Source organism: Capra hircus, chromosome 13, assembly GCF_001704415.2.
Source record: "Capra hircus breed San Clemente chromosome 13, ASM170441v1, whole genome shotgun sequence".
NCBI classification, from domain to species: domain Eukaryota; kingdom Metazoa; phylum Chordata; class Mammalia; order Artiodactyla; family Bovidae; genus Capra; species Capra hircus.
In genome coordinates this window covers 37,781,012-37,807,840 of record NC_030820.1, presented here as the reverse complement: position 1 = coordinate 37,807,840, position 26,829 = coordinate 37,781,012, and the positions used below count along the sequence as shown (strand labels likewise).

The following is a 26,829-nucleotide window of genomic DNA, read 5'->3' as shown; positions in this document are numbered from 1 at the left end:
TTGTCACAAAAAGATATTTTATTTGAGAACATTTGATACTGTGGGAAGCATTTCTACTAAATCCAAAAGCACCTGACTGATGGTCCACTTCCACTCTCCACAAGCCAGCCAACAGCCTCGGCCAGCAGACGCAAGGTGTGTCTGTCCACGGCTGACCCCTCCACCACCGCACACCTCCGTCAGGGGCACAATCAAACAGCAGGCTGCCCAGCTCCTCCAGCCCCAAACTGACCTTACTTGACAGGACAGGAGAACAACTCTCGCCTCCCAGGCCAGGGCCCCAGCCGGACATGCTCACAGGAGAAAGGTCAGGTGACGTCTCACACAAGATACTGTAACCAAAGTCAGCGCATGCCCCGCTCTGGGGACAGCACAGCCGGGTTGGGACAGGCTGAGTTAGCATGTGGTCGTCACCAGGACGGCGCAGGGCCTAGTGGACACATTGCAAGGATCTTGGACTACAATCACCCTGCTCACTTTAAATGGGACAGAACTTCTCTCCTCAGGAACATCAGCTCAGGCCTTTCTGGCTCAACGCGCTCTTGGCTGAAGGTCGGCACACCTGGCAGTCTTGGCTGACCCGCGCTCACATCAGCCCTCTCCTCCAAGCGTGCGCCCCGTGAGGAGCCGCCCTCACGTCAGCCCTCTCCTAAAAGCGCGTGTGTCCCATGAGGAGCTGCGCTCATGTCAGCCCTCTCCTCCAAGCGCGTGCGCCGTGAGGAGCCGCGCTCACGTCAGCCCTCTCCTCCAAGCGCGTGCGCCGTGAGGAGCCGCGCTCACGTCAGCCCTCTCCAAGCGTGCACCCCGTGAGGAGCCGCCCTCACGTCAGCCCTCTCCTCCAAGTGCGTGCGCCGTGAGGAGCCGCGCTCACGTCAGCCCTCCTCCAAGCGCGTGGGCCGTGAGGAGCCACGCTCACGTCAGCCCTCTCCTCCAAGCACGTGTGTCCTGTGAGGAGCCGCGCTCGTCAGCCCTCTCCTCCAAGCGTGCACCCCGTGAGGAGCCGCCCTCACGTCAGCCCTCTCCTCCAAGCGCGTGCACCGTGAGGAGCCGCGCTCACGTCAGCCCTCCTCCAAGCGCGTGGGCCGTGAGGAGCCACGCTCACGTCAGCCCTCTCCTCCAAGCGTGTGTCCCGTGAGGAGCCGCGCTCACGTCAGCCCTCTCCTCCAAGCGTGTGCCCTGGGAGGAGCCGCGCTCACGTCAGCCCTCTCCTCCAAGCGCATGTGTCCCGTGAGGAGCCGCGCTCACGTCAGCCCTCTCCTCCAAGCGCGCGCGCCGTGAGGAGCCGCGCTCACGTCAGCCTTCTCCTCCAAGCGCGTGTGTCCCGTGAGGAGCCGCGCTCACGTCAGCGTCGCAGACGCAGAAAGAACGCGTGCTTACACTCCGTGCTCTCCAGGGGGTAATACTTGTCATAAAAGTCTAAGACGTACTCTTCCGTCTTGAACCCGAACTTCTGGTAGAGCAGCATGGCAGGGTTGCTGGCGGAGACGTGCAGGGTCACGTCCTTGCCCATGCAGGTCTGCAAGAGAGTGGAGAAGCACACAGTGAGAACGAGAGGGCCTCGGGGAAAAGGAGTGGGTGGAGAGAGTCCCTGACGTTAAGGCATTCAGGTACAGAAGCTGGAAGAGTCCGGCCTGAGGCTGGGGCACGGGCCACCAGCCAGCGCCTGTGGGGGAACCCAAGAACCCACGCTGAAACGTTCCAGACTGAGGTGGCGGACGGTAAGCGGATTGAATGTTTTTCCCCAGTTTTTAATGAAACCTTGCTCAGTAATTCCCACATGTTGGTGTCTGTCCACCTTTGATAAGGCCTCTTAGTATAGGAAGCCTTAAGGACCCTGGTTTGTAAAACCTCCAGTTTTTTCTCTCTGGAGCAAAGAGCCACTGGGGATATTTCACTGCCAACTGTTTTATAATTCAGTTACATTTAAGTATATCCAGCGTAACAATACCAAACCCTATGACAACCTTGAAAAAACAAGGGACAAGATCAGACGTTCTGTTTTTAAAAACTAGATGTCATCCTGCAAGACAATCATAAATGCTCCTACCCTGGACCTACTAGGAAAGATGTGAAGTTATGTGACCAAGTATGAAACCTCAAGACTTCTGTTTAATTATACAAGCTGGGTATCCCCTAGGGACATTCTGAATCCCAAAGACCCCCTCAGCACTCCCAGACTTCTCAGAACTGAGGTTTCTTCATGTACCACCAGCCTTGTCCCATGGGGAAAAAGAGGGGGGTCTGTTCTACTGCAGCTAGGCAGGTTCTCAGATGCTTTAATTAACAACACAGAAGAGAGCAACGGAAGTTACATAAACTCAGAATTGGCTCTTTAGTGAGGAGGTGCTGAGACTGTGGACTTCATGAGTCCTGGAGGTTTTACAACCCCAGGGTCCTTAAGGCTTCCTATACTAAGAGGCCTCATCAAAGGTGGACAGATGCCAACATGTGAGAATTATTGAGCAAGTTTCATTAAAAACTGGGAAAAAACATTCACCATCTATTTAAAAAGAATCTTGCCTACGTGACAGACAATGCTCCATACCGAATGGCTTCTAGGTAAGTCACCAGATGAATTCTGGGGTAAAAAAAAAACCTTGCCTGTGTTTCTGGTATTTGTATATAAATATATGGTCTATCTTCCTCAAAGGTGATACAGATTCATCAAAGGATGGATTACTTAGAAGGTTCACAGCAGCTTACACAGTGACAGTAAAACTGAAAACAAGCAGCGATAACAGAATATACCTACTGCTGATAGCATGAGGTTTTTTTGGTTTTGGTCATGCTGGGTGGCATGCGGGATCTAGTTCCCCCATCAGGGATGGAACCCGCACCCGCTGCATTGGAAGTGCAGTCTTAATCACTAGTTCACCAGGGAAATCCCTGATAAATGGTTTTGTTAAAATGGTTAAAAATACCTAAGAACTAAAAATCACATGTTCACCCCCACTTCTCAGTCACCACGGTGGTGACTCCAAGACCAGAAGCAGTTACAAAATGGACAGTCCGGGACTTCCAAGGTGGTCCAGTGGCTAAGACTCCATGCAACCAATGCAGGGTGCGTGGGTTCGATTCCTGGTCAGGGAATGACCAGGAATTTGATTCCCGTGTGCTGCAACTAAAAGTTTGACTGCTGCAATGAAGATCAAAGATCCCACGTGCTGCAAGTAAGACCTGGTGCAGCCAAATAAAAAGTAACTATACAAAAAAAGACAGTTGGAGTGTTGCAGGCTCTTACCTCTGTACTCACCTCATTTGATTTATTACACATGTCCACAAACTGATTTCTTTGAAACTTGGGTCTGAGGAGTGACTTCTTTAGGGGTGAGGCTTCTGTCTAGGTGTAAATAACTTTGTGGACGACAGAGCTGGCTCCCCTTCACCTGGTGTTGACTGGCTCTGGCCCTGTCCACACTCCAAGCCTTTCAGGTCAACTCAAGGCAGGTGGGCAGACAGTGAGCAGAGACAACATACCTGAATCAGATGATAAATCATGAAAGTCGCGATCCCCGCTCTCCTCCAGTCAGGATGGACAAACAGAAACGAGATATAAGCTTCGTTGTACTTCACGTCAGGGACCATGAAGCCGAAGGCGATGATGACTTTCTTATAGAGGACGACGACGCTGAAGTCAGGGTACTGCAGGCACTCGGACAGGTCGACGCCTATGGAGAGAATCAGTCAGCCCAGGTTCTGGGATGAGTGAGCGGCAGGCTGTTCAGTCTGTGCTTCAGCTGCACCTGCCTGCTAAAAACACCCAGACTGCAGACAGAGACACCACTGCAGACGCCACACATAAATACCAAAATTTGCATCATCTGGTCTGTGTACACGTTAAAAGAAAAGAAGTGGGACAGGGTGGGTAGGAGAGACCAAGCAGGCTGGAAGTGGACACAACTGGCTTTGTGCTTGGCCTCTGGGCCGTGTGTGCCAGCTGGCACGTACCCCAACGCCCTGCCTCAGGTGAGATGAGAAATACCCAGACCTGAAGGGAAGATCTGAGACCGCCCAAATCGTCATGTTCTTTACCTCATACACAGACCACTGACAAGCTCTTTGGTACAAGTGTCACTTTTTACAATAAAGGAGTTAAATATCACACAATTCCACACTTATTGTTTGGAAGCCACCTTGAGCAGAGGCAGGAAGAGGCAGACACTCCCAGAACATTCCTTTCAGCCCCATCCCACCCCCCTACTACATGCACTGACATCCTGACAAAATCTTATCCAGCCCCTAGAAGACGTATTATTTCCTTTACATTTCAAAGCAGAGCCACAAAGAACATACTTACATTTAGCAATGATAAGAGTGTTCCTTTAATCAATGACTTCAGAGACTATATATAATATGGTTATGGTAAGGCTGATAAAATGACATATCGCATTGGGTCTATTATTTTCAAAGCCTGTGATTGGGGTTTTTGGCTTTTTAAAAACAACTCTTGGCTGTACTAACACCAAGGACCAGTTAAGTAAACAAAGCACACAGAATTAAGCAAACATCAAAAGTGTCCAGACACACCCAAGCCACCAGCCTGTGGAGCTGATGGGTATAACCTGGGATCTTGATACATGCGGGAGATAACAGGGTGAACCGTTTCTTCTGAAACCAGAGACAAACAGGGAAGAGGAACAAATGGCACTGTTTATTGCTTTAACTGCTCGCTTCTGTGTGGATTACAATATACTGTGGAAAATTCTTAAAGAGATGGAAATACCAGAGCACCTGACCTGCCTCCTGAGAAATCTGTCTGCAGGTCAGGAAGCAACAGTTAGAACTGGGCATAGAACAACAGACTGGTTCCAAATAGGAGAAGGAGTACATCAAGGATGTATATTGTCACCCTGCTTATTTAACTTATATGCAGAGTACATCATGAGAAACGCTGCGCTGGAAGAAACACAAGCTGCAATCAAGATTGCCAGGAGAAATATCAATAACCTCAGATATGAAGATGACACCATCATTATGACAGAAAGTGAAGAACAACTAAAGAGCCTCTTGATGAAAGGGAAAGAGGAAAGTGAAAAAGTTGACTTAAAGCTCAACATTCAGAAAACTAAGATCATGGCATCTGGTCCCATCACTTCATGGCAAATAGATGGAGAAACAGTGGAAACTGACTGGCTTTATTTTTCTGGGCTCCAAAATCACTGCAGATGGTGATTGCAGCCGTGAAATTAAGACGCTTACTCCTTGGAAGGAAGGTTATGACCAACCTAGATAGCATATTAAAAAGCAGAGATATTACTTTGCCAACAAAGGTCCGTCTAGTCAAGGCCTATGGTTTTTCCAGTGGTCATGTATGGATGTGAGAATTGGACTATAAAGAAACCTGAGTGCCAAAGAATTGATGCTTTTGAACTGTGGTGTTGGAGAAGACTCTTGAGAGTCCCTTGGACTGCAAGGAGAGCCAACCAGTCCATTCTAAAGGAGATCAGCCCTGGGATTTCTTTGGAAGGAATGATGCTAAAGCTGAAACTCCAGTACTTTGGCCACCTCATGCGAAGAGCTGACTCATTTGAAAAGACTCTGATCCTGGGAAAGACTGAAGGCAGGAGGAGAAGGGGACGACAGAGGATGAGATGGTTGGATGGCATCACCAACTCGATGGACATGGGTTTGGGTGGACTCCGGGAGTTGGTGATGGACAGGGAGGCCTGGCGTGCTGCAATTCATGGGGTCGCAAAGAGTCGGACACAACTGAGTGACTGAACTGAACTGAACTGCTTGCACTTCCTGATCTTAGGAAAGAAAGAGATGTTCATACTTTAAACTGTCTATATGAGCAGACAAACTGAATGAAATCACATGAGTAAAGGTTTTGGGGTCACATGACACACACACTAGTTTTAAAAACTGCTGAAGTGAACGATACGGAAGGTGGATCTGCTGAGCTTGGATAGGGAGAACATACCAGGCCAGAAGAACTCCTGACACATGGAGTTTATGGTTGGGATGTGATTTGGCCGGACATAGCAGTAATCAAGAGGGGCGTCTGGCTCCGGCGTCCAGTGCGGGTCTCCCCTGTGCAGGTGGGAGCGGATCTGGGAGAGCAGCTGCAGTTTGGGTGGCTTTGTTTCATAATCACGCCTCCAGAACCCAGAAAAGAAACACACAGAAGACAAGAAAAATACCCATTACTCCCAGCCATTTGATTCACAATGCTCCTTGATCTGCTGAAAAATTTAAATTAATTTGCACTACTTTATATGTCAGCCCACTTAAGAGCTACAGTATTCTTCTGGTATGACACTTAAAATTATCTCTACTAACATTCGTCAGACAAGACCTACTGGAACCTGCCAGGAAGTCCACTAGTGTTGGTGAGCCTTAATGAATGGACTGCGGAAACAGAAACGGCTTCTAATTCCACCCTCTGACCCAGGACAGAGCCCGGGGAGGAAGGCCCAGCTCCGCCTGGACAGCTGGAGACCCTGGGGCAAGGAGCAGGCTTGTATGCTGACCCATGGGTCTTCCCCGGGGGAGGGTGGGGGGCTAGGCCGGGAGGACACATGACTGGGGTGGCAGAGATAACTGTCAGTCATGTGCAGCCCAGTGCGGGTGGGGGTGGGAACTCTCTGGCCATCTCATTGTCCAGGTGCTGCGTACATGGGATATTCATCATCAGTCCATGGACAGGCCCCACCGTCCCCTGGTTTCCTTTTGCAGACAACTATGTACAATTTGAAATTTAAAATAAAACAATGAGTATGATAATCAGAATGAAATCTCACAGAGTTGACTTATCTCCTTGCCTTGTATATTTCTTTCAAAGGGACCAAACTTTCTATAATAATATACAGTGGAAACATGCTGCATATTGTTTCAGGACAAGACTAGACATAGAGCAGAGGCCTGGTCCTTGCCAATGCCAGTTCACAGATCTGGGGAGGATGGGGCTGGCTCAAAACCCAAGCGCCACTGCTCGTGCCACAGCTCTCCTCTTTGTACCTGATGTAGGGTTTCAGGATCCGAGACGTGTATGGGCTGACGATGCTCTGGTCCACAGCCATATCTTCTGATCCCACCAAACGGTACAGAAACTTTGTGCTCTGGTGCCGGAATCCTTTCCTGGATGGCAAGGCAGTCTGTGAGAAAGACAGACCAGTTATACAAAAATAAAATTACTCAAAGGGCTGGTTTCATTTCTACAGATGAGTAGTACTTAGAACATTTTTATGTGTCAGAAAGTAGGTCTTTCTGCAGGACTTAACTGGAAAATTTAAGGTTCATAAAAACTTCATAGGTACCTTTGCATAAAACTTGATATGAGAACCTAATTGCAGTTTAATAGTTTGAAGGCAAAATAATTAAAAAGTTTTTTTAAGTTATGTATAGCTTCTCCAAGTTTCATGTTGTCTATAAGGCACCTTGAATCTGTTCATCAAATATCAGTCAGCCCAAGCATCAGGTGGGTCACACACACATGCACACACACACACACACGGCTTCTGTCTCATGAAGAGTCTCTGTTACCATGGCAGAAATCACTGCTGCATATGTATATGGATTTATTACAATATGTCTCTACTGAGTAAATCTCACAAAAGTAGGACTGACGTAGATTATTATCCCTACAACACAGTGTGAGCAGAGAGGACTGACCAGAGGGTCCAGGAGACATGGTCCCTGCTCCCCAAAGGCCTGCAGATGCCTCCTCTCCACATAGGGCTGCTCAAGGGCCCTCGGTCATGTCATAACAGAACACGGACAATTAGGTTTCATAGCAAACAGCTCAGATGGAAGATTAAAAAGTACATTTACAAAGCGGTTTGCCAGGGGTTGGATGAAGTTTAGAAACCTGAGTTGTTTTTGTAGAATCAGCTTGCTCTTGGGCTAGAAAATAACTTTGTTGGATGAAGAGCATGAATTCCTTTCTTAATAATTTTGCTCTGATTACTTCCCCAAACTGGACACCAAAACTTTCACAGGCCAATCAACTCTGAAATTCTGCCAGGACTTTGTGAGTTTTCAAGTGAAATTCAAACTTGGGGAACAGTTTCTAAGTACAGCCCGTTTCCTCCTGAGCCTGAAGGCACACCCATCTCCTGTATCAAAAGGTGAAGTCAATGTCCCCTCCTCTGGAACCTGGCAGGCCTGAGGTAGGCCTTGACCGGTCAGAACATGGCAGAAGTAACAACATTCTGGGACCTCTGAGCCCAAGCCATAAGGGAGCTGGTGGCTTCTTCCTCGAGTCCAGCTGCTGCAGTGCCTAGGTGGAACATTGGAGGGCTAGTGGCCACATGTGAACATGCTCTAGTGGACCAAGCTCCAGCTAAGTGGAGCCACAGGGTGCCCCTTCCTTCAGCTCATGAAGTAGAAAAATACTCAGCTGAACCCAGTCAACCCACAGACTCAGAAGAATTAGTTATTGTTTTAAGCTACTAAGTTTTGGGGTAATATGCAACTTGAGAACAGGTAACACCAGCCACTGAGCCTGTGAACAGCGTCAAGTTAGCATGTGGAGGTGAGGTCTGTGAGACCCCGGATATGCACAGTCCTCACCCTATCTCCCTGGCTTCCACACCAGGTTAACCATCCTTAGCTTCTGCCTGGTCCATGAACTACCTCTGCACCCTACTGGGCTCCTCCCTGCCACCCTCATGCTACCCTATCCATCTCCACACAAGGCCAGAGCCCACTTTTAAAAACTAATAAAAGTCACCTTCCTGGTCTGAAACTCCTGCATGGGTTCCAGCTGTGCATTCAGAATACGATACAGACTTCTGTCCCATGCCCTGCAGGATCCACGACCCCATCAGCCTGGTCCTCTGCCATTAAGACATTCCCACCCCACGTGCCAAATGAAATCCTGCCTCGGGGTCTTCCTGCCCTGAACCTTCCTGGACGGGCTCCTCCTGCAGATCAGGACATGGTTCGAGCATCACCTCCACAAAAGGTGCAGTCCACCTCCCACCCCCGCTCCCCATGGCACTCATGTGGAGGAAACATCCCTGCTGGTTCAGTACTGTCATCTCCCTGCTCCTGGTGTCGGGGACCTCCTCTGTCTTAAGTCACTGTCTAATCCAGAGCCAGGCCCTAACTCCCTTCAATTCCATGAAGGCTGAGAGGTGAGGAAGCTGCAGAAGAAAAGTTTGAGGCTTATAGAGGTTTAAGGTTTATGAGGTTTAAGGCAAGAAGCCATCTGTTTCCCTGACAGAAGTGCAAGTGCTGATGCAGAAGCTGTGGCAAGTCATACAGAAGACTTAGGTGAGATAGTGACAGAAGGTGGCTGCACCAAACCACAGATTGTCAATGTAGATGGAACAGTCGTCCACTGGAAGAAGCTGCCATCCAGGACTTCAATAACTAGAGAGAAGAAGTCAGTACCTGGCTTCAGGCTTCAAAGCTTCAACACACAGGCTGACTCTCTTATGAGGAGGGGCTAATGCAGCTGGTGGTGTTAAGCTGAAGCCAGTGCTCAACTCACCGTCTCATTTATGCTCCGTCTACACAGCCTGTGCTTTGTAAATGGAACAACAGAGCCTGGATGACAGCACATCTGTTTTCAACATGGTTTCCTGAATACTTTAAGCCAACTGCTGAGACCCAATGCCAAAACTGAAAAGCAGACAGGAAAAAAACGCCCACCCCCTCCCCCCACCCAGAAAGGAACAGAATATCTAAAAACTGTGGTGTAACTACTAAAAGTGTAATATATGCAAAATGAGAATAGCAGGAGGAGCACACAGGACAGAAGAAATACCTGAAATGATAACAGCTCAGAATTTCTCCAAGTTAATCAGACACCAAACCAAAACCACAGATCCAAGGAGCTCACAGAACGAGGAGGATAAACGCTAAGGAGCCTATCGGTCACCTGTAACAAAAGGGCAGAGGTGCCAATGAAAGCGAAAGCACTCAAAGTATGTAAATACAAATAAATATAAAAAACAAAGAGAAAACTGTGAAAGCTTCCATGGCATAGGAGAATAAAAGAAGACGACCACCTACAAAGAAGCAAGTATTAAGAATGACAATGCAGCTCCAGGAACAAGCTGATAGTTAAGTGATGATGAAGTGGTGATGCTAAATGTCAACAGGGGAAAAAAATGACAATTTTATATCCAGCTATACTATCATTGAAATGTGAGAGTGAGGATGTTCTGAACTTCAAAAAGACCACATTTTAAGAGCTGTTATAAAAAGTGCTTCAGCAAGAAATTAACCTGGAAGAAATGATGGGAAGTGAATGAAAAGTTTAAGTTTAGTGAGGTTTATTATTGACTAAATAAGCAACACAATGGAAAAAAGGAAAATGAGAGCAGGCAGAGGTAGTTTTTTGTTTGCAGGGCGAGGATCACATGGTAATATTAAAAAAATAATACAGAAAAAGAAATACGTGTCTTAAGACCTATAAAAAGAATAAAAATGGAACATATGATTTTCTCTATGAATGGATAAGAAAGCTGTGGTACATATACACAATGGAGTATTACTCAGCCGTTAAAAAGAATTCATTTGAATCACTTCTGATGAGATGGATGAAACTGGAGCCGATTATACAGAGTGAAGTAAGCCAGAAAGAAAAACACCAATACAGTATACTAACACATATTTATGGAATTTAGAAAGATGGCAATGACGACCCTGTATGCAAGACAGGAAAAAAGACACAGCTGTGTATAACGGACTTTTGGACTCAGAGGGAGAGGGAGAGGGTGGGATGATTTGGGAGAATGGCATTCTATCATGTATACTATCATGTAAGAATTGAATCGCCAGTATATGTCTGATGCAGGATACAGCATGCTTGGGGCTGGTGCATGGGGATGACCCAGAGAGATGTTATGGGGAGGGAAGTGGGAGGGCGGTTCATGTTTGGGAACACATGTAAGAATTAAAGATTTTAAAATTAAAAAAATAAAAAAAGAAAAAAGAAAAGCATCAACGTCACATAGACTGTTTCCTCTGACTACAATATAATCTGATTAGAAATTAAATAAATTACTAAAAGAAAGTATAAAATTCTCATGTATCTGAAAACTAAGAGTTATTTAGCACTAAATTACTCTGTGGTTAAAGAGGAAAGGTTAACAAAAATTGCAAAACACTAAATACTGAAATATAGAAAAGTCACATCATTTCAAAAGTCATGAGTAATGGCTAAAATATCACAGGGACAATTACAGCTGTGAATATACTGATCAGAGGACCAGAAGGCAAGTAGATTGAACAAACGCATTTACAGCTGCTCCCCTAGGTAACTCTATTAAAGTGATACTAATATTCCAGGTTAAGATGGGGTATGAAACACAAACATTTAATTTTACTTCTTCCCAAAACCCCACCACAACTATAGAAACAGACTTTAAAAATAAATAAATAAAAGACAAATACACAAGAACAAAAAGATCAGAAGAAACCACAGTAACTAGGAAGCAGATAGATAAAAATTAAGAGATTTCAAGCCAGAATCTGGAGCTGGCTTTGGGTGAAGTGAGAACCAGCCCAATCTGTACTGCAGAATCCTCTTACAATGCAACTGGCAGCACCACTTTTGTCTGGCACCAGGAATAAGGAAGGCAGAGAACTAAGGTGCAGGTAAAAGCACAAGCTGGAATCAAGATTGCCGGGAGAAATATCAATAACCTCAGATATGAAGATGACACCACCCTTATGGCAGAAAGTGAAGAACAACTAAAGAGTCTCTTGATGAAAGTGAAAGAGGAGAGTGAAACAGCTGGCTTAAAGCTCAACATTCAGAAAACTAAGATCATGGCATCTGGTCCCATCATGACAAATAGATGGGGTAACAGTGGAAACAGTGTCAGACTTTATTTTTCTGGGCTCCAAAATCACTGCAGATGGTGACTGCAGCCATGAAATTAAAAGACGCTTACTCCTTGGAAGGAAAGTTATGACCAACCTAGACAGCGTATTAAAAAGCAGAGACATTACTTTACCAACAAAGTTCCATATAGTCAAGTCTATGGTTTTTCCAGTGGTCATGTATGGATGTGAGAGTTGGACTATAAAGAAAGCTGAGCGCCGAAGAATTGATGCTTTTGAACTGTGGTGTTGGAGAAGACTCTTGAGAGTCCCTTGGACTGCAAGGAGATCCAACCAGTCAATCCTAAAGGAAATCAGTCCTGGGTGTTCATTGGTAGGACTGATGTTGAAGCTGAAACTCCAGTACTTTGGCTACCTGATGTGAAGAGCTGACTCATTTGAAAAGACCCTGATGCTGGGAAAGATTGAGGGCAAGAGGAGAAGGGGACGACGGAGGATGAGATGGTTGGATGGCATCCTGACTCAATGGACAGGGGTTTGGGTGGACTCTGGGAATTGGTGATGGACAGGGAGACCTGGCGTGCTGCGGTTCATGGGGTCGCAAAGAGTCAGACACGACTGAGAGACAGAACTGAACTGAAAAGCTGTGTGCGGAGCAGCAAGACCCCTCAGCAGGGCTGTGCCCTCTGAGGCTCCAAGGGACAACCTATGCCAGGCCCTTTTCTCGGCTTTTGGTGTGGCCTCAAGGCCTGTGCTCCTCAGCTCTGTAGACACACCGCTCGAACCACTGCCTGGGCCATCACAGGGCATCTCTCCTGTTCTTGGAAGGACACCAGTCATGCTGGGCTAAGGGCCCACTTTGCCCCATGCAACCTCAGCTTAACTACCTGTATCTGCAAAGGCCCTATTTCCACATGAGGTCACATGTACAGGCACCAGGAGTCAGGACAATACACACGTTTGGGGACACAATTCAGTCTGCATCAGTGACCCGCAAAACACATTAAGTCTGTCTTCTTCTGGAAGCCTTCATCTAATAGAAGCATGCTCCATCCATGCTTCCTACACTGTTTATGGATAAAGAGTTCAAAAAGACAGAAGGAATGGTTAACACTAAAAGTCACTACACTAAGAGTGACTAAGAGTTAACACTAAGAGTCGCTTCCTCTGGGGGAGTGGGCAGGCTGCAGAATTAGGTGGTTTTAATGCCCTGTTTCTTAACCCATAGTAATTGATCTTATTAACCTCCAAACTATACCTGTATGTGTTCTTGTATGGGTACGATGCCTTTCATAATTTTAACAGTTAAGTATAGGGGTTAAAAGGAACAAAGAACAGGTGACCAGATGACAGCAACAAAAGCATATGAGTAAGTGGCAAGTGACTAAGACCAGGAGAGCCCAAACCTAAGGTGGCTGTGAGGACAGGCCAGAGCCAGTGCCTCAGGTCAGCAAGGACATCAGGTCCAACAAGCTGAGGGCGGGCAGGGGGCCATAGACTGAGGGGTCTCTTGGGTCAAGAGGTATTAAAGCTCCAATGACACTTCTGCCATCCACATACAGAAACAACCTCTCCCTTCAGGGCAGACCAGATTCTCTGGAGGCTCCAACGAGAAATTCTGATGCAGCCAAGGGTGGAAGTTCTGTCCAGAAAACAGGGAGACTCAGGGGAAGTTTAACAACTGCATGGTCAGCTCCTTGCTCTCCCCACAAGGTTCCTAAGATGCAGGCAGGCAGGTTACGACTTCCCAGGAAGGAGATCCAGCTGAAGTGAAGGTCTTTGGAAACTACAGAACCCAGAGACCGAATCCAGCCTGCTTTCGTACGTACTGTTTCTGGTGCACAGTGACGCCTTTCATCAGTCGTGTATGCTGCCCTCATACCACACAGCAGAGCTGGCTAGCGAAGTTACAGCTACTTACTCTCTGACCCCTCAGAGAAAAGGCTTGCAAACCTCTGGTCAAGAGGGTCCAACAGCCAAATAACAGGAGTGCTCCAAACAGAAATAGATGCCAGGAAATTCCAGAACTCAAGAAAGAGCATTTCAAATAGAAAGGCCCATAGGCAAAGGCCCAGCACCAGGAAGAACAGCCCCACATGCAGTGCAGTGCTGGGTAACCAGAATACCAGCAGCAAAGTCCACACCCAACCAGTGTCCAGAGAAGACAGGTAAAAGGCCAGACCACCACAGAAGAAGACAGGAAAACATGCAAACAGTCCAGGCACGCAATGCACAAATAACCAGGAAACAGGAGAATGTTCTAACTTCACCTGTAATCAAAGAAATGCGTCCAAAAAACAAACAAACAAACAAAAAAAACAAGACTTCATTTTATAGCCATCAGAATAACAAAATTAGTTAAGGAATGGTTAGCAACAATGCCAGCAAGACACAGGGAGAGAGACTGGCTGGCTCCTGCCATGGGAAAGTGGAGTCCAGCACTTGTGGTAGAATCACCTGTCCCTGGAGCGCTCACACACCAGTGTCCTCCGGCCAGGTGGACACCATGCTGACCCACTACTCTTCCTGCACGGCATCTCCTAACTACACAGATGAAACCAAGCCTTCACTCTTGCTCAGCTCAGTGTCCAGTACACTGGCACACTGTACATCCTCAACAAACCTGCCAATCAAAGCTACAACCCAGACCATAAGTAGCCGCCCTCGGAGACTAAGGGATATGAAGAGAATGTCTAGGTTCTGTCTAGAATACCCAGAAGGAAAACAGAAACCCAAACTCAGATGTATTCAGGAATGTTCACATTGGACAATTAAAATAAACACAGGCCAGTCGTCTTTGCACTTCTCCCCTCACTGTTCTTCCACTCTCCCGAACGCACCAGGGAGCCGCAGTCCCAGGAGTTGGAGAGCGAGACAACACCCACCTGGTACCGGTCAAGGATTCTGAAGTCCTGACAGGTCGTCCTGTACGTGGCCTGTCCAGCCGGAAGCCTGGAAACTCCTCCATCTTTGGCTCCATAAATTCCGTCCACTAACAGGAGCGCAGCGTTCACGACCTGGTCCAGGTCAAAGAGCGGCAGCCCCCGGTCCCTCTTTGCCTGCCGGACGATCAGCTTCCGTTTCAGCGCCGGGCCTCAGGGGTCATGGCTACGGCCCCAGGACAGGCCTCCAGCCGCCTGAGGAGCAGCTTCTCCTCATAGATGCTCACAGGGGTGAACTTGGGCCCCTTGGGCTTCCGGTCCTTCTCCAGCACAGGTTTCCTCTTCTCTCGAGCCCTCGTCTGCAAGGACGTGTTGGAGTCTGTGTCCTCACTGTCAATGTCCATCCTGTCAGGCTTTTCCTCCTCACTCTCCACCTCCTGCTTGATCTGCTCAGGGGCCCTGACCTTCTTTCTGCCCCCAAGCCCTGTCCCTGAGGTGGCTACGCCGGCAGGGGGCGGGACGTATTCCATCCCAGGGTCTATGACACCGTCTCCTTCCATCTCATCGTCATCTGTGAGGAACGGAAAGCAAGTGAGGAAATGTGGCCCCACTGCCCCCCAGGGAAAGCATACTCACTGCCCCAAGGGCCACACAGGCCCTGAGGCCCCAGAACAACAGCTCACCATGAAACAAGGCCTGTGGCGGCATCACATCTGGAATGAGGTCGGCTTCCGAAAGCAGGCTGGGTGTGGCTGAGTGAGAGGCCGGAGTCCCTGGGGCGGAGAAGTCCAGGGATGGCGAGGGCGATGGGCTTGTGAGTGGAGTGCGGTCCGAGGAGCTCAGGGACGAAAAGTCGATGACTTCTCCTTTCTCGAGAATCACGTCGGGCCTGCGGCCTCGGCTGATGAACTTGACAGGCGTGGAAGAGCTGCTCCGGTCAGCAAAGCCAGCCGCCTCCTTCTGGGCTCTCCTGATATCCTTGGCTTCCTGAGTCCGAGACCTTTTCTCTTTCAGTTCCATGGCAGATTCCACAGGATTCCGACTCGCTCGCTTTCTAAGTCCCTCAACAGTGATGATGGGATCTAAAGTTGGTTTGGAGGCTGCTGGTGAAGAACAAAAGATAAATTTTTAAATATCGATTCAGCGTTAGCTACTTTTACTAACTTATTGTGAATATACTACCATAGAAAGAGAAATGTTCAATGAATGCCCTGAACTAAGATTAAGATTTCTCTTAACCAAGAAAAAGGAATTATAATGCAAATACAAACCCTTCCACATGGTCTTTCACTTACTGGAACTGGTAAAGGTTAAAAGTTTAGAAACTGGGATGGCCTAGGGATGATAAAGAACCTGCAATGCAAGAGGCCTGGGTTAAGTCCCTGCGTTGGGAAGATCCCCTGGAGAAGGGAATGGCAACTCACTCCAGTATTCTTGCCTGGAGAATTCCATGGACAGAGGAGCCTGGCGGGCTACAGTCCACGGGGTCACAAAGAGTTGGACACGACTGAGTGACTAACACTAAAAGTTTGATAATGCTCAGAGAGCACAGGGGGAAATGGGTATTTTCATGTCTTTTTTGTAGAGCATAAAGTTTATCACATCTTTTTGGAGGATAATTTGGTAATATGACTAAAATTTTGAATAAATATATGCCCTTTGATACAATAACCTATTTCCAGGAATTTATCACAAAATATTGGCAAATGTATATAATTACAGTATTGTTTAAATAACAAAAACGACAGAAATAACCAAAATGTGCATCAACAGGGTAATGGTTTAGTTATCATGCAGCTACTCAGTGAAATGCAATGAAATAAAAGAAACAGGATAGACCTACATGTACTACTATGGAAAGATGGCCAAGATATACTTGGTAAGTGTGGAAAAATTGGAGAAGAGGTAATACAGTACGAACCAGTTTTGTTTTAAGAAAACGCTTAAAAATACAAAGACGACTTCTAAAAGCACTCACAAGAGACAACAGTGGCTCTGCTGAAGTTAAGCTGCGGGAGGTGGGAGAGCGACTTTCAGACTTTATAGCTTCAATACTATGTGATTTATTCCCAGTTACATTGTTAAAAAGGTAGAAGTTTATTATCAAAACAATTTTAGATTTAAAAAATCAGATCAATATGTGACAGTAGGCAGCTACTATTAGTTTTTTATAAGTGAAAAAAGCCATTATGATGAGGTTACAGGAAAGAATCCTTATGGCTAATAATGAAATATTTAAGAAGGAACTGCTGATACCTAGAAGTTGCTTCTGAATAACTCAAGGGTGTGGATGGGTGGGGGGCTGGGAAGAAGCACCTAGGGGCCCAGATAAATGAGATAAAAGGAGATTCCCAGGGTTAACAGCTAAAGTGAAGACAAAAGTGTGAAGGGATTCACTAAATGACTCTCTTCACATCTGTATATTTAACATTTTCCATACTAAAAAGGTTAAAAACATAAAAAAAACTTACTGAAAATAGACAACCTTTCAGATACCAAAGGAAATTTATAAAGTTGCTAAGTTGTGTCTGACTCTTTCGTGACTCCATGGACTGTAGCGCACCAGGCTCTTCTGTTTAGGGGATTCCTTGATTAGGAAGTTACGAAATTTTTTTTACAGCATAAAATATTTATTTACAGCATAAAAACCTGTGTTAGAAGAAAACTGTGGAGCAGAGCAGCTCCAGGGAGGCCACGGTGCCTACCTAGTAAAAATGGGTCGTCTACACTGGCATTTCTGGGCTCATGACAGTACCTTTCACTTTCAGAGCGGAGGCAGACAGCTTATCTCCCTCGGGTTTCAGGGTTGGGGGCCTGTTGTGGACGAGCTTCCACCATCCTGGTTCTCCGAACTCCTGAGCTCCCGAGCGGAAGTACATGGGGCTCCCCACGCTGAGGCAGCCGGCGACCGTGCTCCACCAGGTGGAAGTCTTCTTCCTGAGAGAATTTTAAAATTATTGGCTTTACAACTCTCTCCTTACCTAGATGGTGCAGTCTCTGCCTCCAGGTCTGGGATGGGCTATGGAACCTGCCTCTTTGAAGGAACAGAGCTCCTCAGGTAAAGGAGAGGCAGCAGGGTCTGTATGGCTTCAAATCCCGTCTCCACCACCCCTTCTATTAACAGCTGCCTCAGGTTGCTCATCTTTAAAATCAGGATAATAAAACTTGCAAGGCTGCTGAGAGGATTAAATGGAATAACGCCATAAAACAGAGCTCATAAAACACTTATCAGAATCCACATGATTATAGAGTTCCAATTGGGAAGATCCCCTAGAGCAGGGAATGGCAACCCACTCCAGCATCTTTGCCTGGGAAATCCTGGTGGGCTACAGCCCATGAAGTCTGACACAACTTAGCAACAAGACAATAACAGGCTAATTTTATTTAACTTGAGCTGCTTTTATATATGGGGAAAAGGAAATGGGAACCCACTCCACTATTCTTGCCTGGAGAATCCCAGGGACGGAGGAGCCTGGTGGGCTGTCGTCTATGGGGTCGCAGAGTCGGACATGACTGAAGCGACTTAGCAGCAGCAGCAGCTTTTATGTATCAGTTAAACCAAGTCTCAGGAAAGCAAGCAGGAGAGTCCTTAGCCCTGGTAAGTGGTTCATTTTACCCAGAGTCAGAGGCATCCCTCATTCTGCTACCTGCCTTCACGTAGCAGAGGAATAAAACTATATGGCATGTCCCACAAACACAGAGCTGAGCCTCGGGGGAATAACCAACTCTAACCAAATCCCCCACCCCCCCAACCAAAACACAACAAGCATTTAAAAATAACTACACTAGACTGTATACATCAAAAATTTTTAATATGTAAAATGTTAACTGGGGCTTCCCAGGTGGTACAGTGGTAAAGAATCTGCCTGCCAATGCAGCAGACACAGGTTGGATCCCTGGGTCAGGAAGACCCCCGGCAGTAGGAAATGGCAATCCACTCCAGCATTCTTGCTGGGAAATCCTGGTGGGCTACAGTCCATGGGATCACATAGAATTGGACACGTCTGAGCATGCACAGCCCACAAAATGTCAAGTACTCAGGTTCCTGTAAAAAATTGGTCTATTATATAAGGAAAGTGTTCTATTTCTACCTCAAAAACATAAACCAATGACCAGAAATTCTGAAGAATTGTCTTTAATACAAAGGCCAGTCTAACAGATGGAAAATACTGCTGAAAAGGCAAACGAAAAAGGCATCCTTAAGAACAGAGATATACTAGACAAATACAGACAAACCAAAAGAACCCCACAAAAACACAAAAAGACTGTAAAGGGCCTAAGCACTGAGATGGCAGAGTGACTCCCAGCCTCTGGCCCCAGAGTACCTCTCTTCTGCCACCATCTCACCTGGTTTTGAAACTTCCAGACCCCCACCCAGAGGTCTGACCAGTGGAACCCACTCCAGAGGTCTCTGGAGCTCTGTTCACTTTTCTTCCCATTTGGCTTCAAATCCCTCTAGTGAATTTCCCACTTCAGTTATTGTACTTCTCAGTTCCAGAACTTCTTTTTTATTTACTTAGGTTTTCTATCTCTGATGGTATTTCTGTTTCATTCATACCTTGTTGCATGACGTTTCCCACCTCTTCCTTTAGTTCTCTGGGCATCTCTAAGCTGTTCTAAAGTCTTTGACTAGTAAATCCACCATTAAGTCCTTCTTTAGGGATAGTTTCGGGTTAGTTTATTTTTTCCCTTCAAATGGGTCATACTTTCTGGTTCTCTGTATTCCTTAGGGTTTCTCTGTTGAAAACAAACATCGGACATTTGGACGTCAGTCTTTCTTCTTTCCCCAGGGTTCACTGGACATGATGGCTGCAGGTTGTCTCTGTGCCAGAAATCAGCTGGACCGAAAACTCAAGGTCCTCTTGGCTCACGTCTAAGCCTTTGCCTTTCCCCGGGCATGCATGGAGACTAATTGCCCCTGTATAGGCGGTTGCTTTCGAACATCTGCAGTCTTCAATGTCTGGCTCCAAAAGAGGGACAAAGAGGAAAGTGAAGGTGGGGAAGAAGGTGCCAGCCCTTAAGTTCCTTTAAAGTCAATCCAGCCAGAGGGGCGGGGCCTGCAACAGTGCGGGGAGGTGCAATGACAAAGGCTGCCAACCCCTTTGTTAGCACTTCTGTGATCAGAAGCAGCAGCAGGAGATTAGAGCACAGATATGATTGGAGGACATGGTCCTGTGTATCCACCCAGACCCCACACTGTGCCAAGCTGCTCCTGGAAGGCATGTGCGGCTGTCTGTCACGGGGCTGAAGGATGTGAGGTCATTAGACACTACTGTACTCAGAGCTAAAATTGACCAAATGGACTGTAATTTATGGTCCAGCTTCTTCCAGAGGACAATCCACCAAGTAAAACAGCACTGACCATGAAAACCTGCCAAGATCTAATTTTATCAGTTTTTTCCCTTCCCTGTCCCTTACAAATGGGGTGTATTCAGTTCCATAAATAGACCTATATAATTAAACTAAGACAACAGATTTCCTTTCCTTAAGAAAAAGAACCAGTTAAACTGTCAATTCTTTTCTTAGTACCACTAAATATCTCCAGAACAAAAATAGCTCCTTTTGTAAAAAGGCACTGAATCTGTTTCTCCTCATGGCAGCCTGTAGACAGTCACCTCTCCCTGATTCCGCAGCAACTCCGGCACAGCTGTGACTTCTGGGCATCTGAGGACATGGGCGAGGACAGGCACAAACTCCCCATGCCCACCTTTATCGTGTCCATATTGCCCCAAATCTGCAGGATTCATGCATCTCACCCAAGACTTCAGAAGGCAACTAACAATCACAGTCTCAAACAATCCGCCAATGCAACTGCCAACTTGCTAAATCCCTGAGAGCAATGAAAATCTTGCTCGATGCACATGTACCTTCAGCTTCAATGTCTGGTCTGGATGTCTGTGGCCCGGCATCCCTACATCTGATGACCCAAGGAGCGGGTCACAAAGGAGGGGCAAACTCAAAGCATCATGATGAAAAAGAGTAATAAATGTGAAGTAGGAAATGGCAACCCACTCCAATATTCTCCCCTAGAAAATTCTATGGACAGAGGAGCCTGGCAGGCTACAGTGCATCGGGTCACAAAGAGTCAGACACAACTGAGCAGCTGAGCACCCAAAACATATGGCTTACAATATACACGTCCCATCTTCCAGGGAATGCAATATACTTCATATTAAGTCAGATCTCCAAAGTGTCTGTATCTATTTTTTTAACTTTTTATTTTATATTTGAGTATAGTTGGTTAATAATTTCAGGTATACAGTAAAGTGATTCAGTTTTGCATATACATGTATCTATTCGTTTTCAAATTATTTTCCCAACTAGGTTGTTATAGAATATTGAGCAGAGTTTCCTGTGCTATACAGCAGTAGGTCCTTGTCACTTATCCATTTTAAAAATAGCAATATGGAGCTTCCCTGATGGCTCAGTGATGAGGAATCCTCCTGCCGATACAGGAGGTACAGGTTCAATCTCTGGTCCAGAAAGGTCCCCCGTGACAAAGCAACTAAGCTCATGTGCCAGGACCACTAAGCCTATGCTCTAGAACCCAGGAACCACAACTACTGAAGCCTCTGTGCCCTAGAACCTGCACTTCGCAGCAAGAGAAGCCACCTCAACAAGAAGCCCACTCATTGAAACTAGAGAATAGCCCCTGGTCACTGCAACTAGAGAAAGCCTATGCAGCAACAAAGACCCAGCATAGCCAAAAATAATAAATAAACAAGTAAATTTTTTTAGAAAAGACCACATGCATGGGAATCTGCCTAGACTTGGCAAAGTGTTATGAATGCCAAAAAGTACACAACGGTTTCTACCTTCCAGAGCTAATAAAGACAAACACTAGTAATTAATGAAGAGCAACTTCAATGAGTCCAGTCAATAACTGCTATTATTTCTCTTCTTCTGACCTCCTATAAGGCACTGACTCTAAAAGGACATAATAGTCCTCTGTCCTCAAATTAGTCACCTACCCAGCTATTATGCAGGTTCATTTAATCAAACTCTGTTTTTCAACAGTCTAAGAATCTGTTCAAACATCTTCCTGCTCAGTAGAAATCAGCAGTTTCCCCCGGATGTAGGGTAAGAAGTATGGAAACCTACACTTATATGCTGGTAATCATACCCACCTCTGCTGAGATTATTAAAGTGAAATCATCTTGTGGATTAAAAAATTCTTAGGAACTGCCGCAAGTGTATACGCTAAAGCTCTAAAGGCTTGCATTAGGCTGTCTTAAGTCGCATGTATTTCGTTCTTTACATCTTCATTCAAGGATAAGACTTTTAAAAGTCACATTACCTATTTCCTAGTAGAAAAGTCCAGTGTTTCTCAATAAAGGCGCAGATGTCTTCCTTCCACCGGAAATAGCCCTGCCTCCCGCTGCCTTCCAGGGACAAGTTGTACATCGCCAGCACGACCACCTGGAACACAAGTGCACAGGTTGGGAGAAAAGCACCAACAGGAGGAACGTTTGCTGTTTGAGTGGGCATCAAGGGAGGGGAAGGATAACACCCTGCGGAATCTTCAGTACAGAATTCTACTTCCTGTTTGCTTTCCACAGATGAGCATCACTTAGCCTGTAATCACATGCACTTGCTCCTCACATCACCAACGCCAGGCTGCTGTGTGGCTGAGCTGGTGACGAGTAAGGACTGTCCCAAGCATCCCCATCCCCATCCCCTCCATGATTCAAAGGCAGCACTAAATGCTGGGTTAACCACAGGCATCAGAAGGCCCCAGGGCCTGCTCCAGGTGGCGTTGCTGACCGACAGTGCTGACCTTTACTAAATATTCTGAGCATCACCCCTGCAGATACATTTTCTAAGCCCTTCAGAGGCAGAAACAAGAGACTATCAGAATTTCAGAACTGAAGACAACGTGAGGTACCATCTACTCTGGGTTTAGCCTTTCTCAGCCATGGCCAACTTCTCCCAAGATGGAACTGGCATGGACAAGGGCCAGAGACCTGACAGGCCTGGCTGCCCTGTTTATCCTCAGAGAGCATGACACCCCCAGCTCTACCGCATCTGGCCCAACCATGTATTTCACAGGTAATGCATTCACAGCCCCAAATGGAGAAGTACTTTCTGAAAATATAAATAACACACTGTATAGAAGAGAAAAGAACAAAGAAGGAAGTAAAAATCATTTTAAGTCCACCATCAAGAAATCATCTTTTTTAACATTTTCAGTGACCGTCCTTTCAGACATTTCTCTTCTCATCTAAAGAAAATTTTGTAGTCATAAATGGACAAGAAGCTATACATGCTATTCAAAACCATGTTTTCATCCTTATAAAAATAATGATTAATTTTGGGTCAACGAAACTGAAAAGGGGACAGAGAATTTAAGAAGAGAGTCCTTCCATAATTCCAAATCTGCCTATGTGTGCACACATCAGAATAATGCTAATATGAATCTGATCTTGCCAAGACAAAGTATTCCATGTATGCTTCGGGAAAAAAAAATCCCAGTTATAATATTCATTAGACTGTAAACATCCTCAGTACAAGCTTCATTTTCTACTCACATATTTTCAGGCAAGTCAACAAAGGCTACCTAAAACCACCATTGACAGATTTCATTAGATGTCCTAATAAAAGCAACAATAATTAAGATGATAGCCCCAGGCTGCAAACACAACTACAATCTAAATGACTTAGAGGGTATAACAAAATCACCTTCTCTTTATCCTATTTATTTCCCCTCCTAGCAAAAAGTGCTAGGGATAATTAACCTATGTATTTGTCTGCTTATCACCTAAAATAAATGTCCAGAAAGTCAGCTGCCTGGGGCTATCTTGGCTGTCTCATTCACCACAGAAAAGACAGAGCTGGATGAGAATTAGCTAGTCTCGACTAGACTCTACTCTCCAGGCCTAGAACAGTGCCTGGGGCATGGTATGCACTCAGTATTTGTTGAAAGAATAAACATGAAAAACGAGTGAAAATCAAAGTGGAAGCCGCTCAGTCTTGTCCAACTCTTTGCGACCCCATGGATTATAAAGTCTATGGAATTCTCCAAGCCAGAATACTGGAATGGGTAGCCTTTCCCTCTTCCAGGGGATCTTCCCAACCCAGGGATCGAACCCAGGTCTCCCGCATTGCAGGCGGATTCTTTACCAGCTGAGCCACAAGGAAGTGATGTCTAATTCATTATTTTTAGAACTCAAAAGGCTGCATATACCATTGGTGCCTTGCTATAAGCATATTAAAACAAACCGCCCAAAATTAACACAACCTGGAGATCAATTACAAGATACTATTCAGGCAATAGTTGCGCAGGGTTAGGTTGGCCAACTTCACTTTTTAATTGAAGCACAGTTTCTTTACAATATTGTGTTGTTTTCAGGTGTGGTGTAGTGATTCACCATCTTCACATTTTTTAGAATGGTTTTATTTTTCTAAAAACAGCTCCCAGAAAAATGTGAACCTCTTTGATTAAAATCAGAAATTTGGTATTATATATAAATGAAACTGTGTGGGTGAGATTTTCAAGCATCTCAAACCCAGTATGCTAAGTTGGCAGTAATTTTACTAAGAACTCTTTTCTCCACATATTCAGTATGATTTTCATTGTGAAATAAAGCGACCCTCAAAACAACTCAAAAGCTCATATTTAAGTTCCTCATTCTCTAGACACTTACTCCAATAAATCTGAGGTAGACCAACCTCACAAACTCTAGAGGAAGAGCTTTACTCACTTGCTGCCATGTCAGCTTCAGCCTCTCATACTGCTCCTTGCCATCTTCTGAGCAATCAGAACAGGTAAACCTAAAAAAATTATCGCCCTTAAGGTAACTGAGCTGTTCCCTCAGCTGACCTAGGAGGAAAACAAAAAGATACATCACTAGAACAGAGGTAACCAAAGGTTTAATCAGTTTACCAACCATTTTCCAAGTTTCCCAGGCTGTCTTCCATTTTTCTTTCAGCCAACCCAAGTCGGCAGGTTATTCTTCTAACATCAAGTGCATGCCCAATAAGATAGATCCGTGGTTCCCCGACTTTCAGGACATTGGGAAGACAGGTAGGGTTCCAACTGTTAACATTCCTGACTCCTACAGTCTGCTCATATATCCTTTAAGAAATATCTGAGCTCCCACTGTGCCATTGGGCTAGGAACTGGGAACAGGATGCCCAGGGTAGATGTGCTGAGCACCCTCAGAGGCTTATAGCTGTTGCAAGGGGCACAGGGGGGCAAGCAGGTAACAGCATCACAGCTGCTCTCCATCCTGTGTATCAGAACCATCCAAGAAGCTGTTTATTTCAGTATGCCTGGGCTTGTCCCACACAAAGTTAATCAACCTCTAGATGCAGGGCATTTTCTGAAGTTCCCCAAGGGATGCTGAAGCTCTGGGAGACATGAAGACCCCTGGAGTGGAACGTGATGGGCTCAGTAGGGCAACGTGAGGGCACATAAAAGAGATGCCAACCTACACTAGGAAGACAGGAGAGCTGGAAAAAGTGGGGGCACTGGGGCCTGAAGGATGGTTAGAATTGGCAGGTGCAAAAAGGTGCTGAGGGTGTGGGGAGGATAGAGGCTGCAAAGACACATGTTCCACAAAGGAAATCTACATGTGCAAAGTCCCAAGGAGAAGAAAGACCTGCTTGTGGAGAATGAAAAGCTCATCCTGGCTACAGAGCTCTGCAGGGATTATCTGCGGGGAGAGGACATGAAGGAGAGGTTGGAGCAGCTGCAGCTGCCCAGCAGGAAGGGCAGTTTACAGTGTAGGCTGTGAGGACAGGAGAGAGCCACCCAGGCCACCCAGCCATCCAGAACCCTGGATCTATAAGCAGAGACAGCTCAAGAGCAAAAACTAGCCAGTGCATGTGTATGTGCGTGTGCGCACACGCGCTCTAATGTGCTCAGTCGTGTCTGACTCTGTGACCTCACAGACTATAGCCCCGTCAAGCTCCTCTGTCCATGGTATTTTCCAGGCAAGATAACTAGAATGGGCTGCCATTTCCTACTGCAGGGGATCTATTTGACCTAGGGATTAAACCCATGTCTCCTGCACTGGATTCTTTACTCCTGAGCCACCTAGGAAGGCCCCAAAACTAGCTTATAGGTAGTAAATTTTAGGTTTGCTTTCTGTGAAAATGGTGTTACTTTATTAAATAGTAATTAGGAATCCGAATAGCTGAATCCATCTTAAAAAACATCTCCACATACCAGAAAATGACCCAGTTCACAACAAAAAATACACATACCCACACATATCTAAATTTCTCTGACCTGGTTATGGGTTCCAGTACACAGAGTACTCCTCCAATACGTGTCTTTACTAGTCTCCATCTAATGGAAAAGCCCTGCTTCAGTAACTGCCCTGATGCCTGGCAAAGGACCTCCTGGTGTGTGTGTGTGTCTACTACCAGCAGATTAAGGAGACCAGCAAGTAGAAAACACTAGAAACAGGCGCAACACATTTCTAATCTGTTAATTCCTTATATCAGCAAACTATCGCAGCTATTTTCCATGTAAGTTAAATATTACCTGAGTTATAAGTCTGAATTTCAGCTCTATGCTGGGCCTAGAATTTGGTTGCAAATCCACAGTAATGTGCCCCTGATAGAAAAATGCAGCTGATTCTTTAAGTCACACAGAATTTCTAATTTTTATTGGGTGGCAATCAAGAACGTTAATTTAACAAAGTGACAGAAGTTGGCAGTCATATTTATTAGGACAAACGTGTCTATGTTTTATATAAACCTGCAGTTAAGCAACTAAACTAGTAATAAATGTAAGAGCTATCTTTTTATTTAGATCTCCTTCACATTCTTGTCTCTTTCATAGGTTAGGAAACATCTTCCCACAGGAACTGACAGGGCAAAGGAAAGGAGAAGCTCCTTACTGGCCGGGATCCACTTCTGGCACTTGTCGCAGAAGTAGGACAGCTGCTCCTCCATCCACGACACATCCCCTTCGTCACTGTTGAGGGAGTCCCCGCTATGGTCGTGAGACAAGTCCACGGACGCCTGGTCCTCCGACTCTACAATCAACAGGGTCTCCCCCTCCACCTCCCCCTCCTCCAGTCCCTCCGAGGTTGATGTTCTCGTGGCTTCATCGTCATGCCGACTAATCAAACCACTCAGGTGGATGCTACCCTCCATCCCTCCCAGCTCACAGGGTCAGGGTTCTCAGGAACAACCCCAATCCTTGGACACCAAGCTTGAAGGGCTCCTCGTTGACCACACAAACAGAAACTCT

The 26,829-nt window shown here is 46.0% G+C and overlaps 1 protein-coding gene across 1 annotated transcript; it reads right to left on the bottom strand.

Moving 5' to 3' along the window:
- KAT14 (lysine acetyltransferase 14) lies at positions 1–26,801 on the bottom strand. Its single transcript, XM_013968598.2, is given in 11 exon segments — positions 1–1,516; positions 3,478–3,668; positions 5,924–6,099; positions 6,961–7,097; positions 14,628–14,827; positions 14,830–15,195; positions 15,308–15,727; positions 17,380–17,561; positions 21,922–22,043; positions 24,326–24,444; positions 26,474–26,801. Coding segments are annotated over 11 exon segments (2,346 nt in total). The 5' UTR covers positions 26,733–26,801; the 3' UTR covers positions 1–1,342.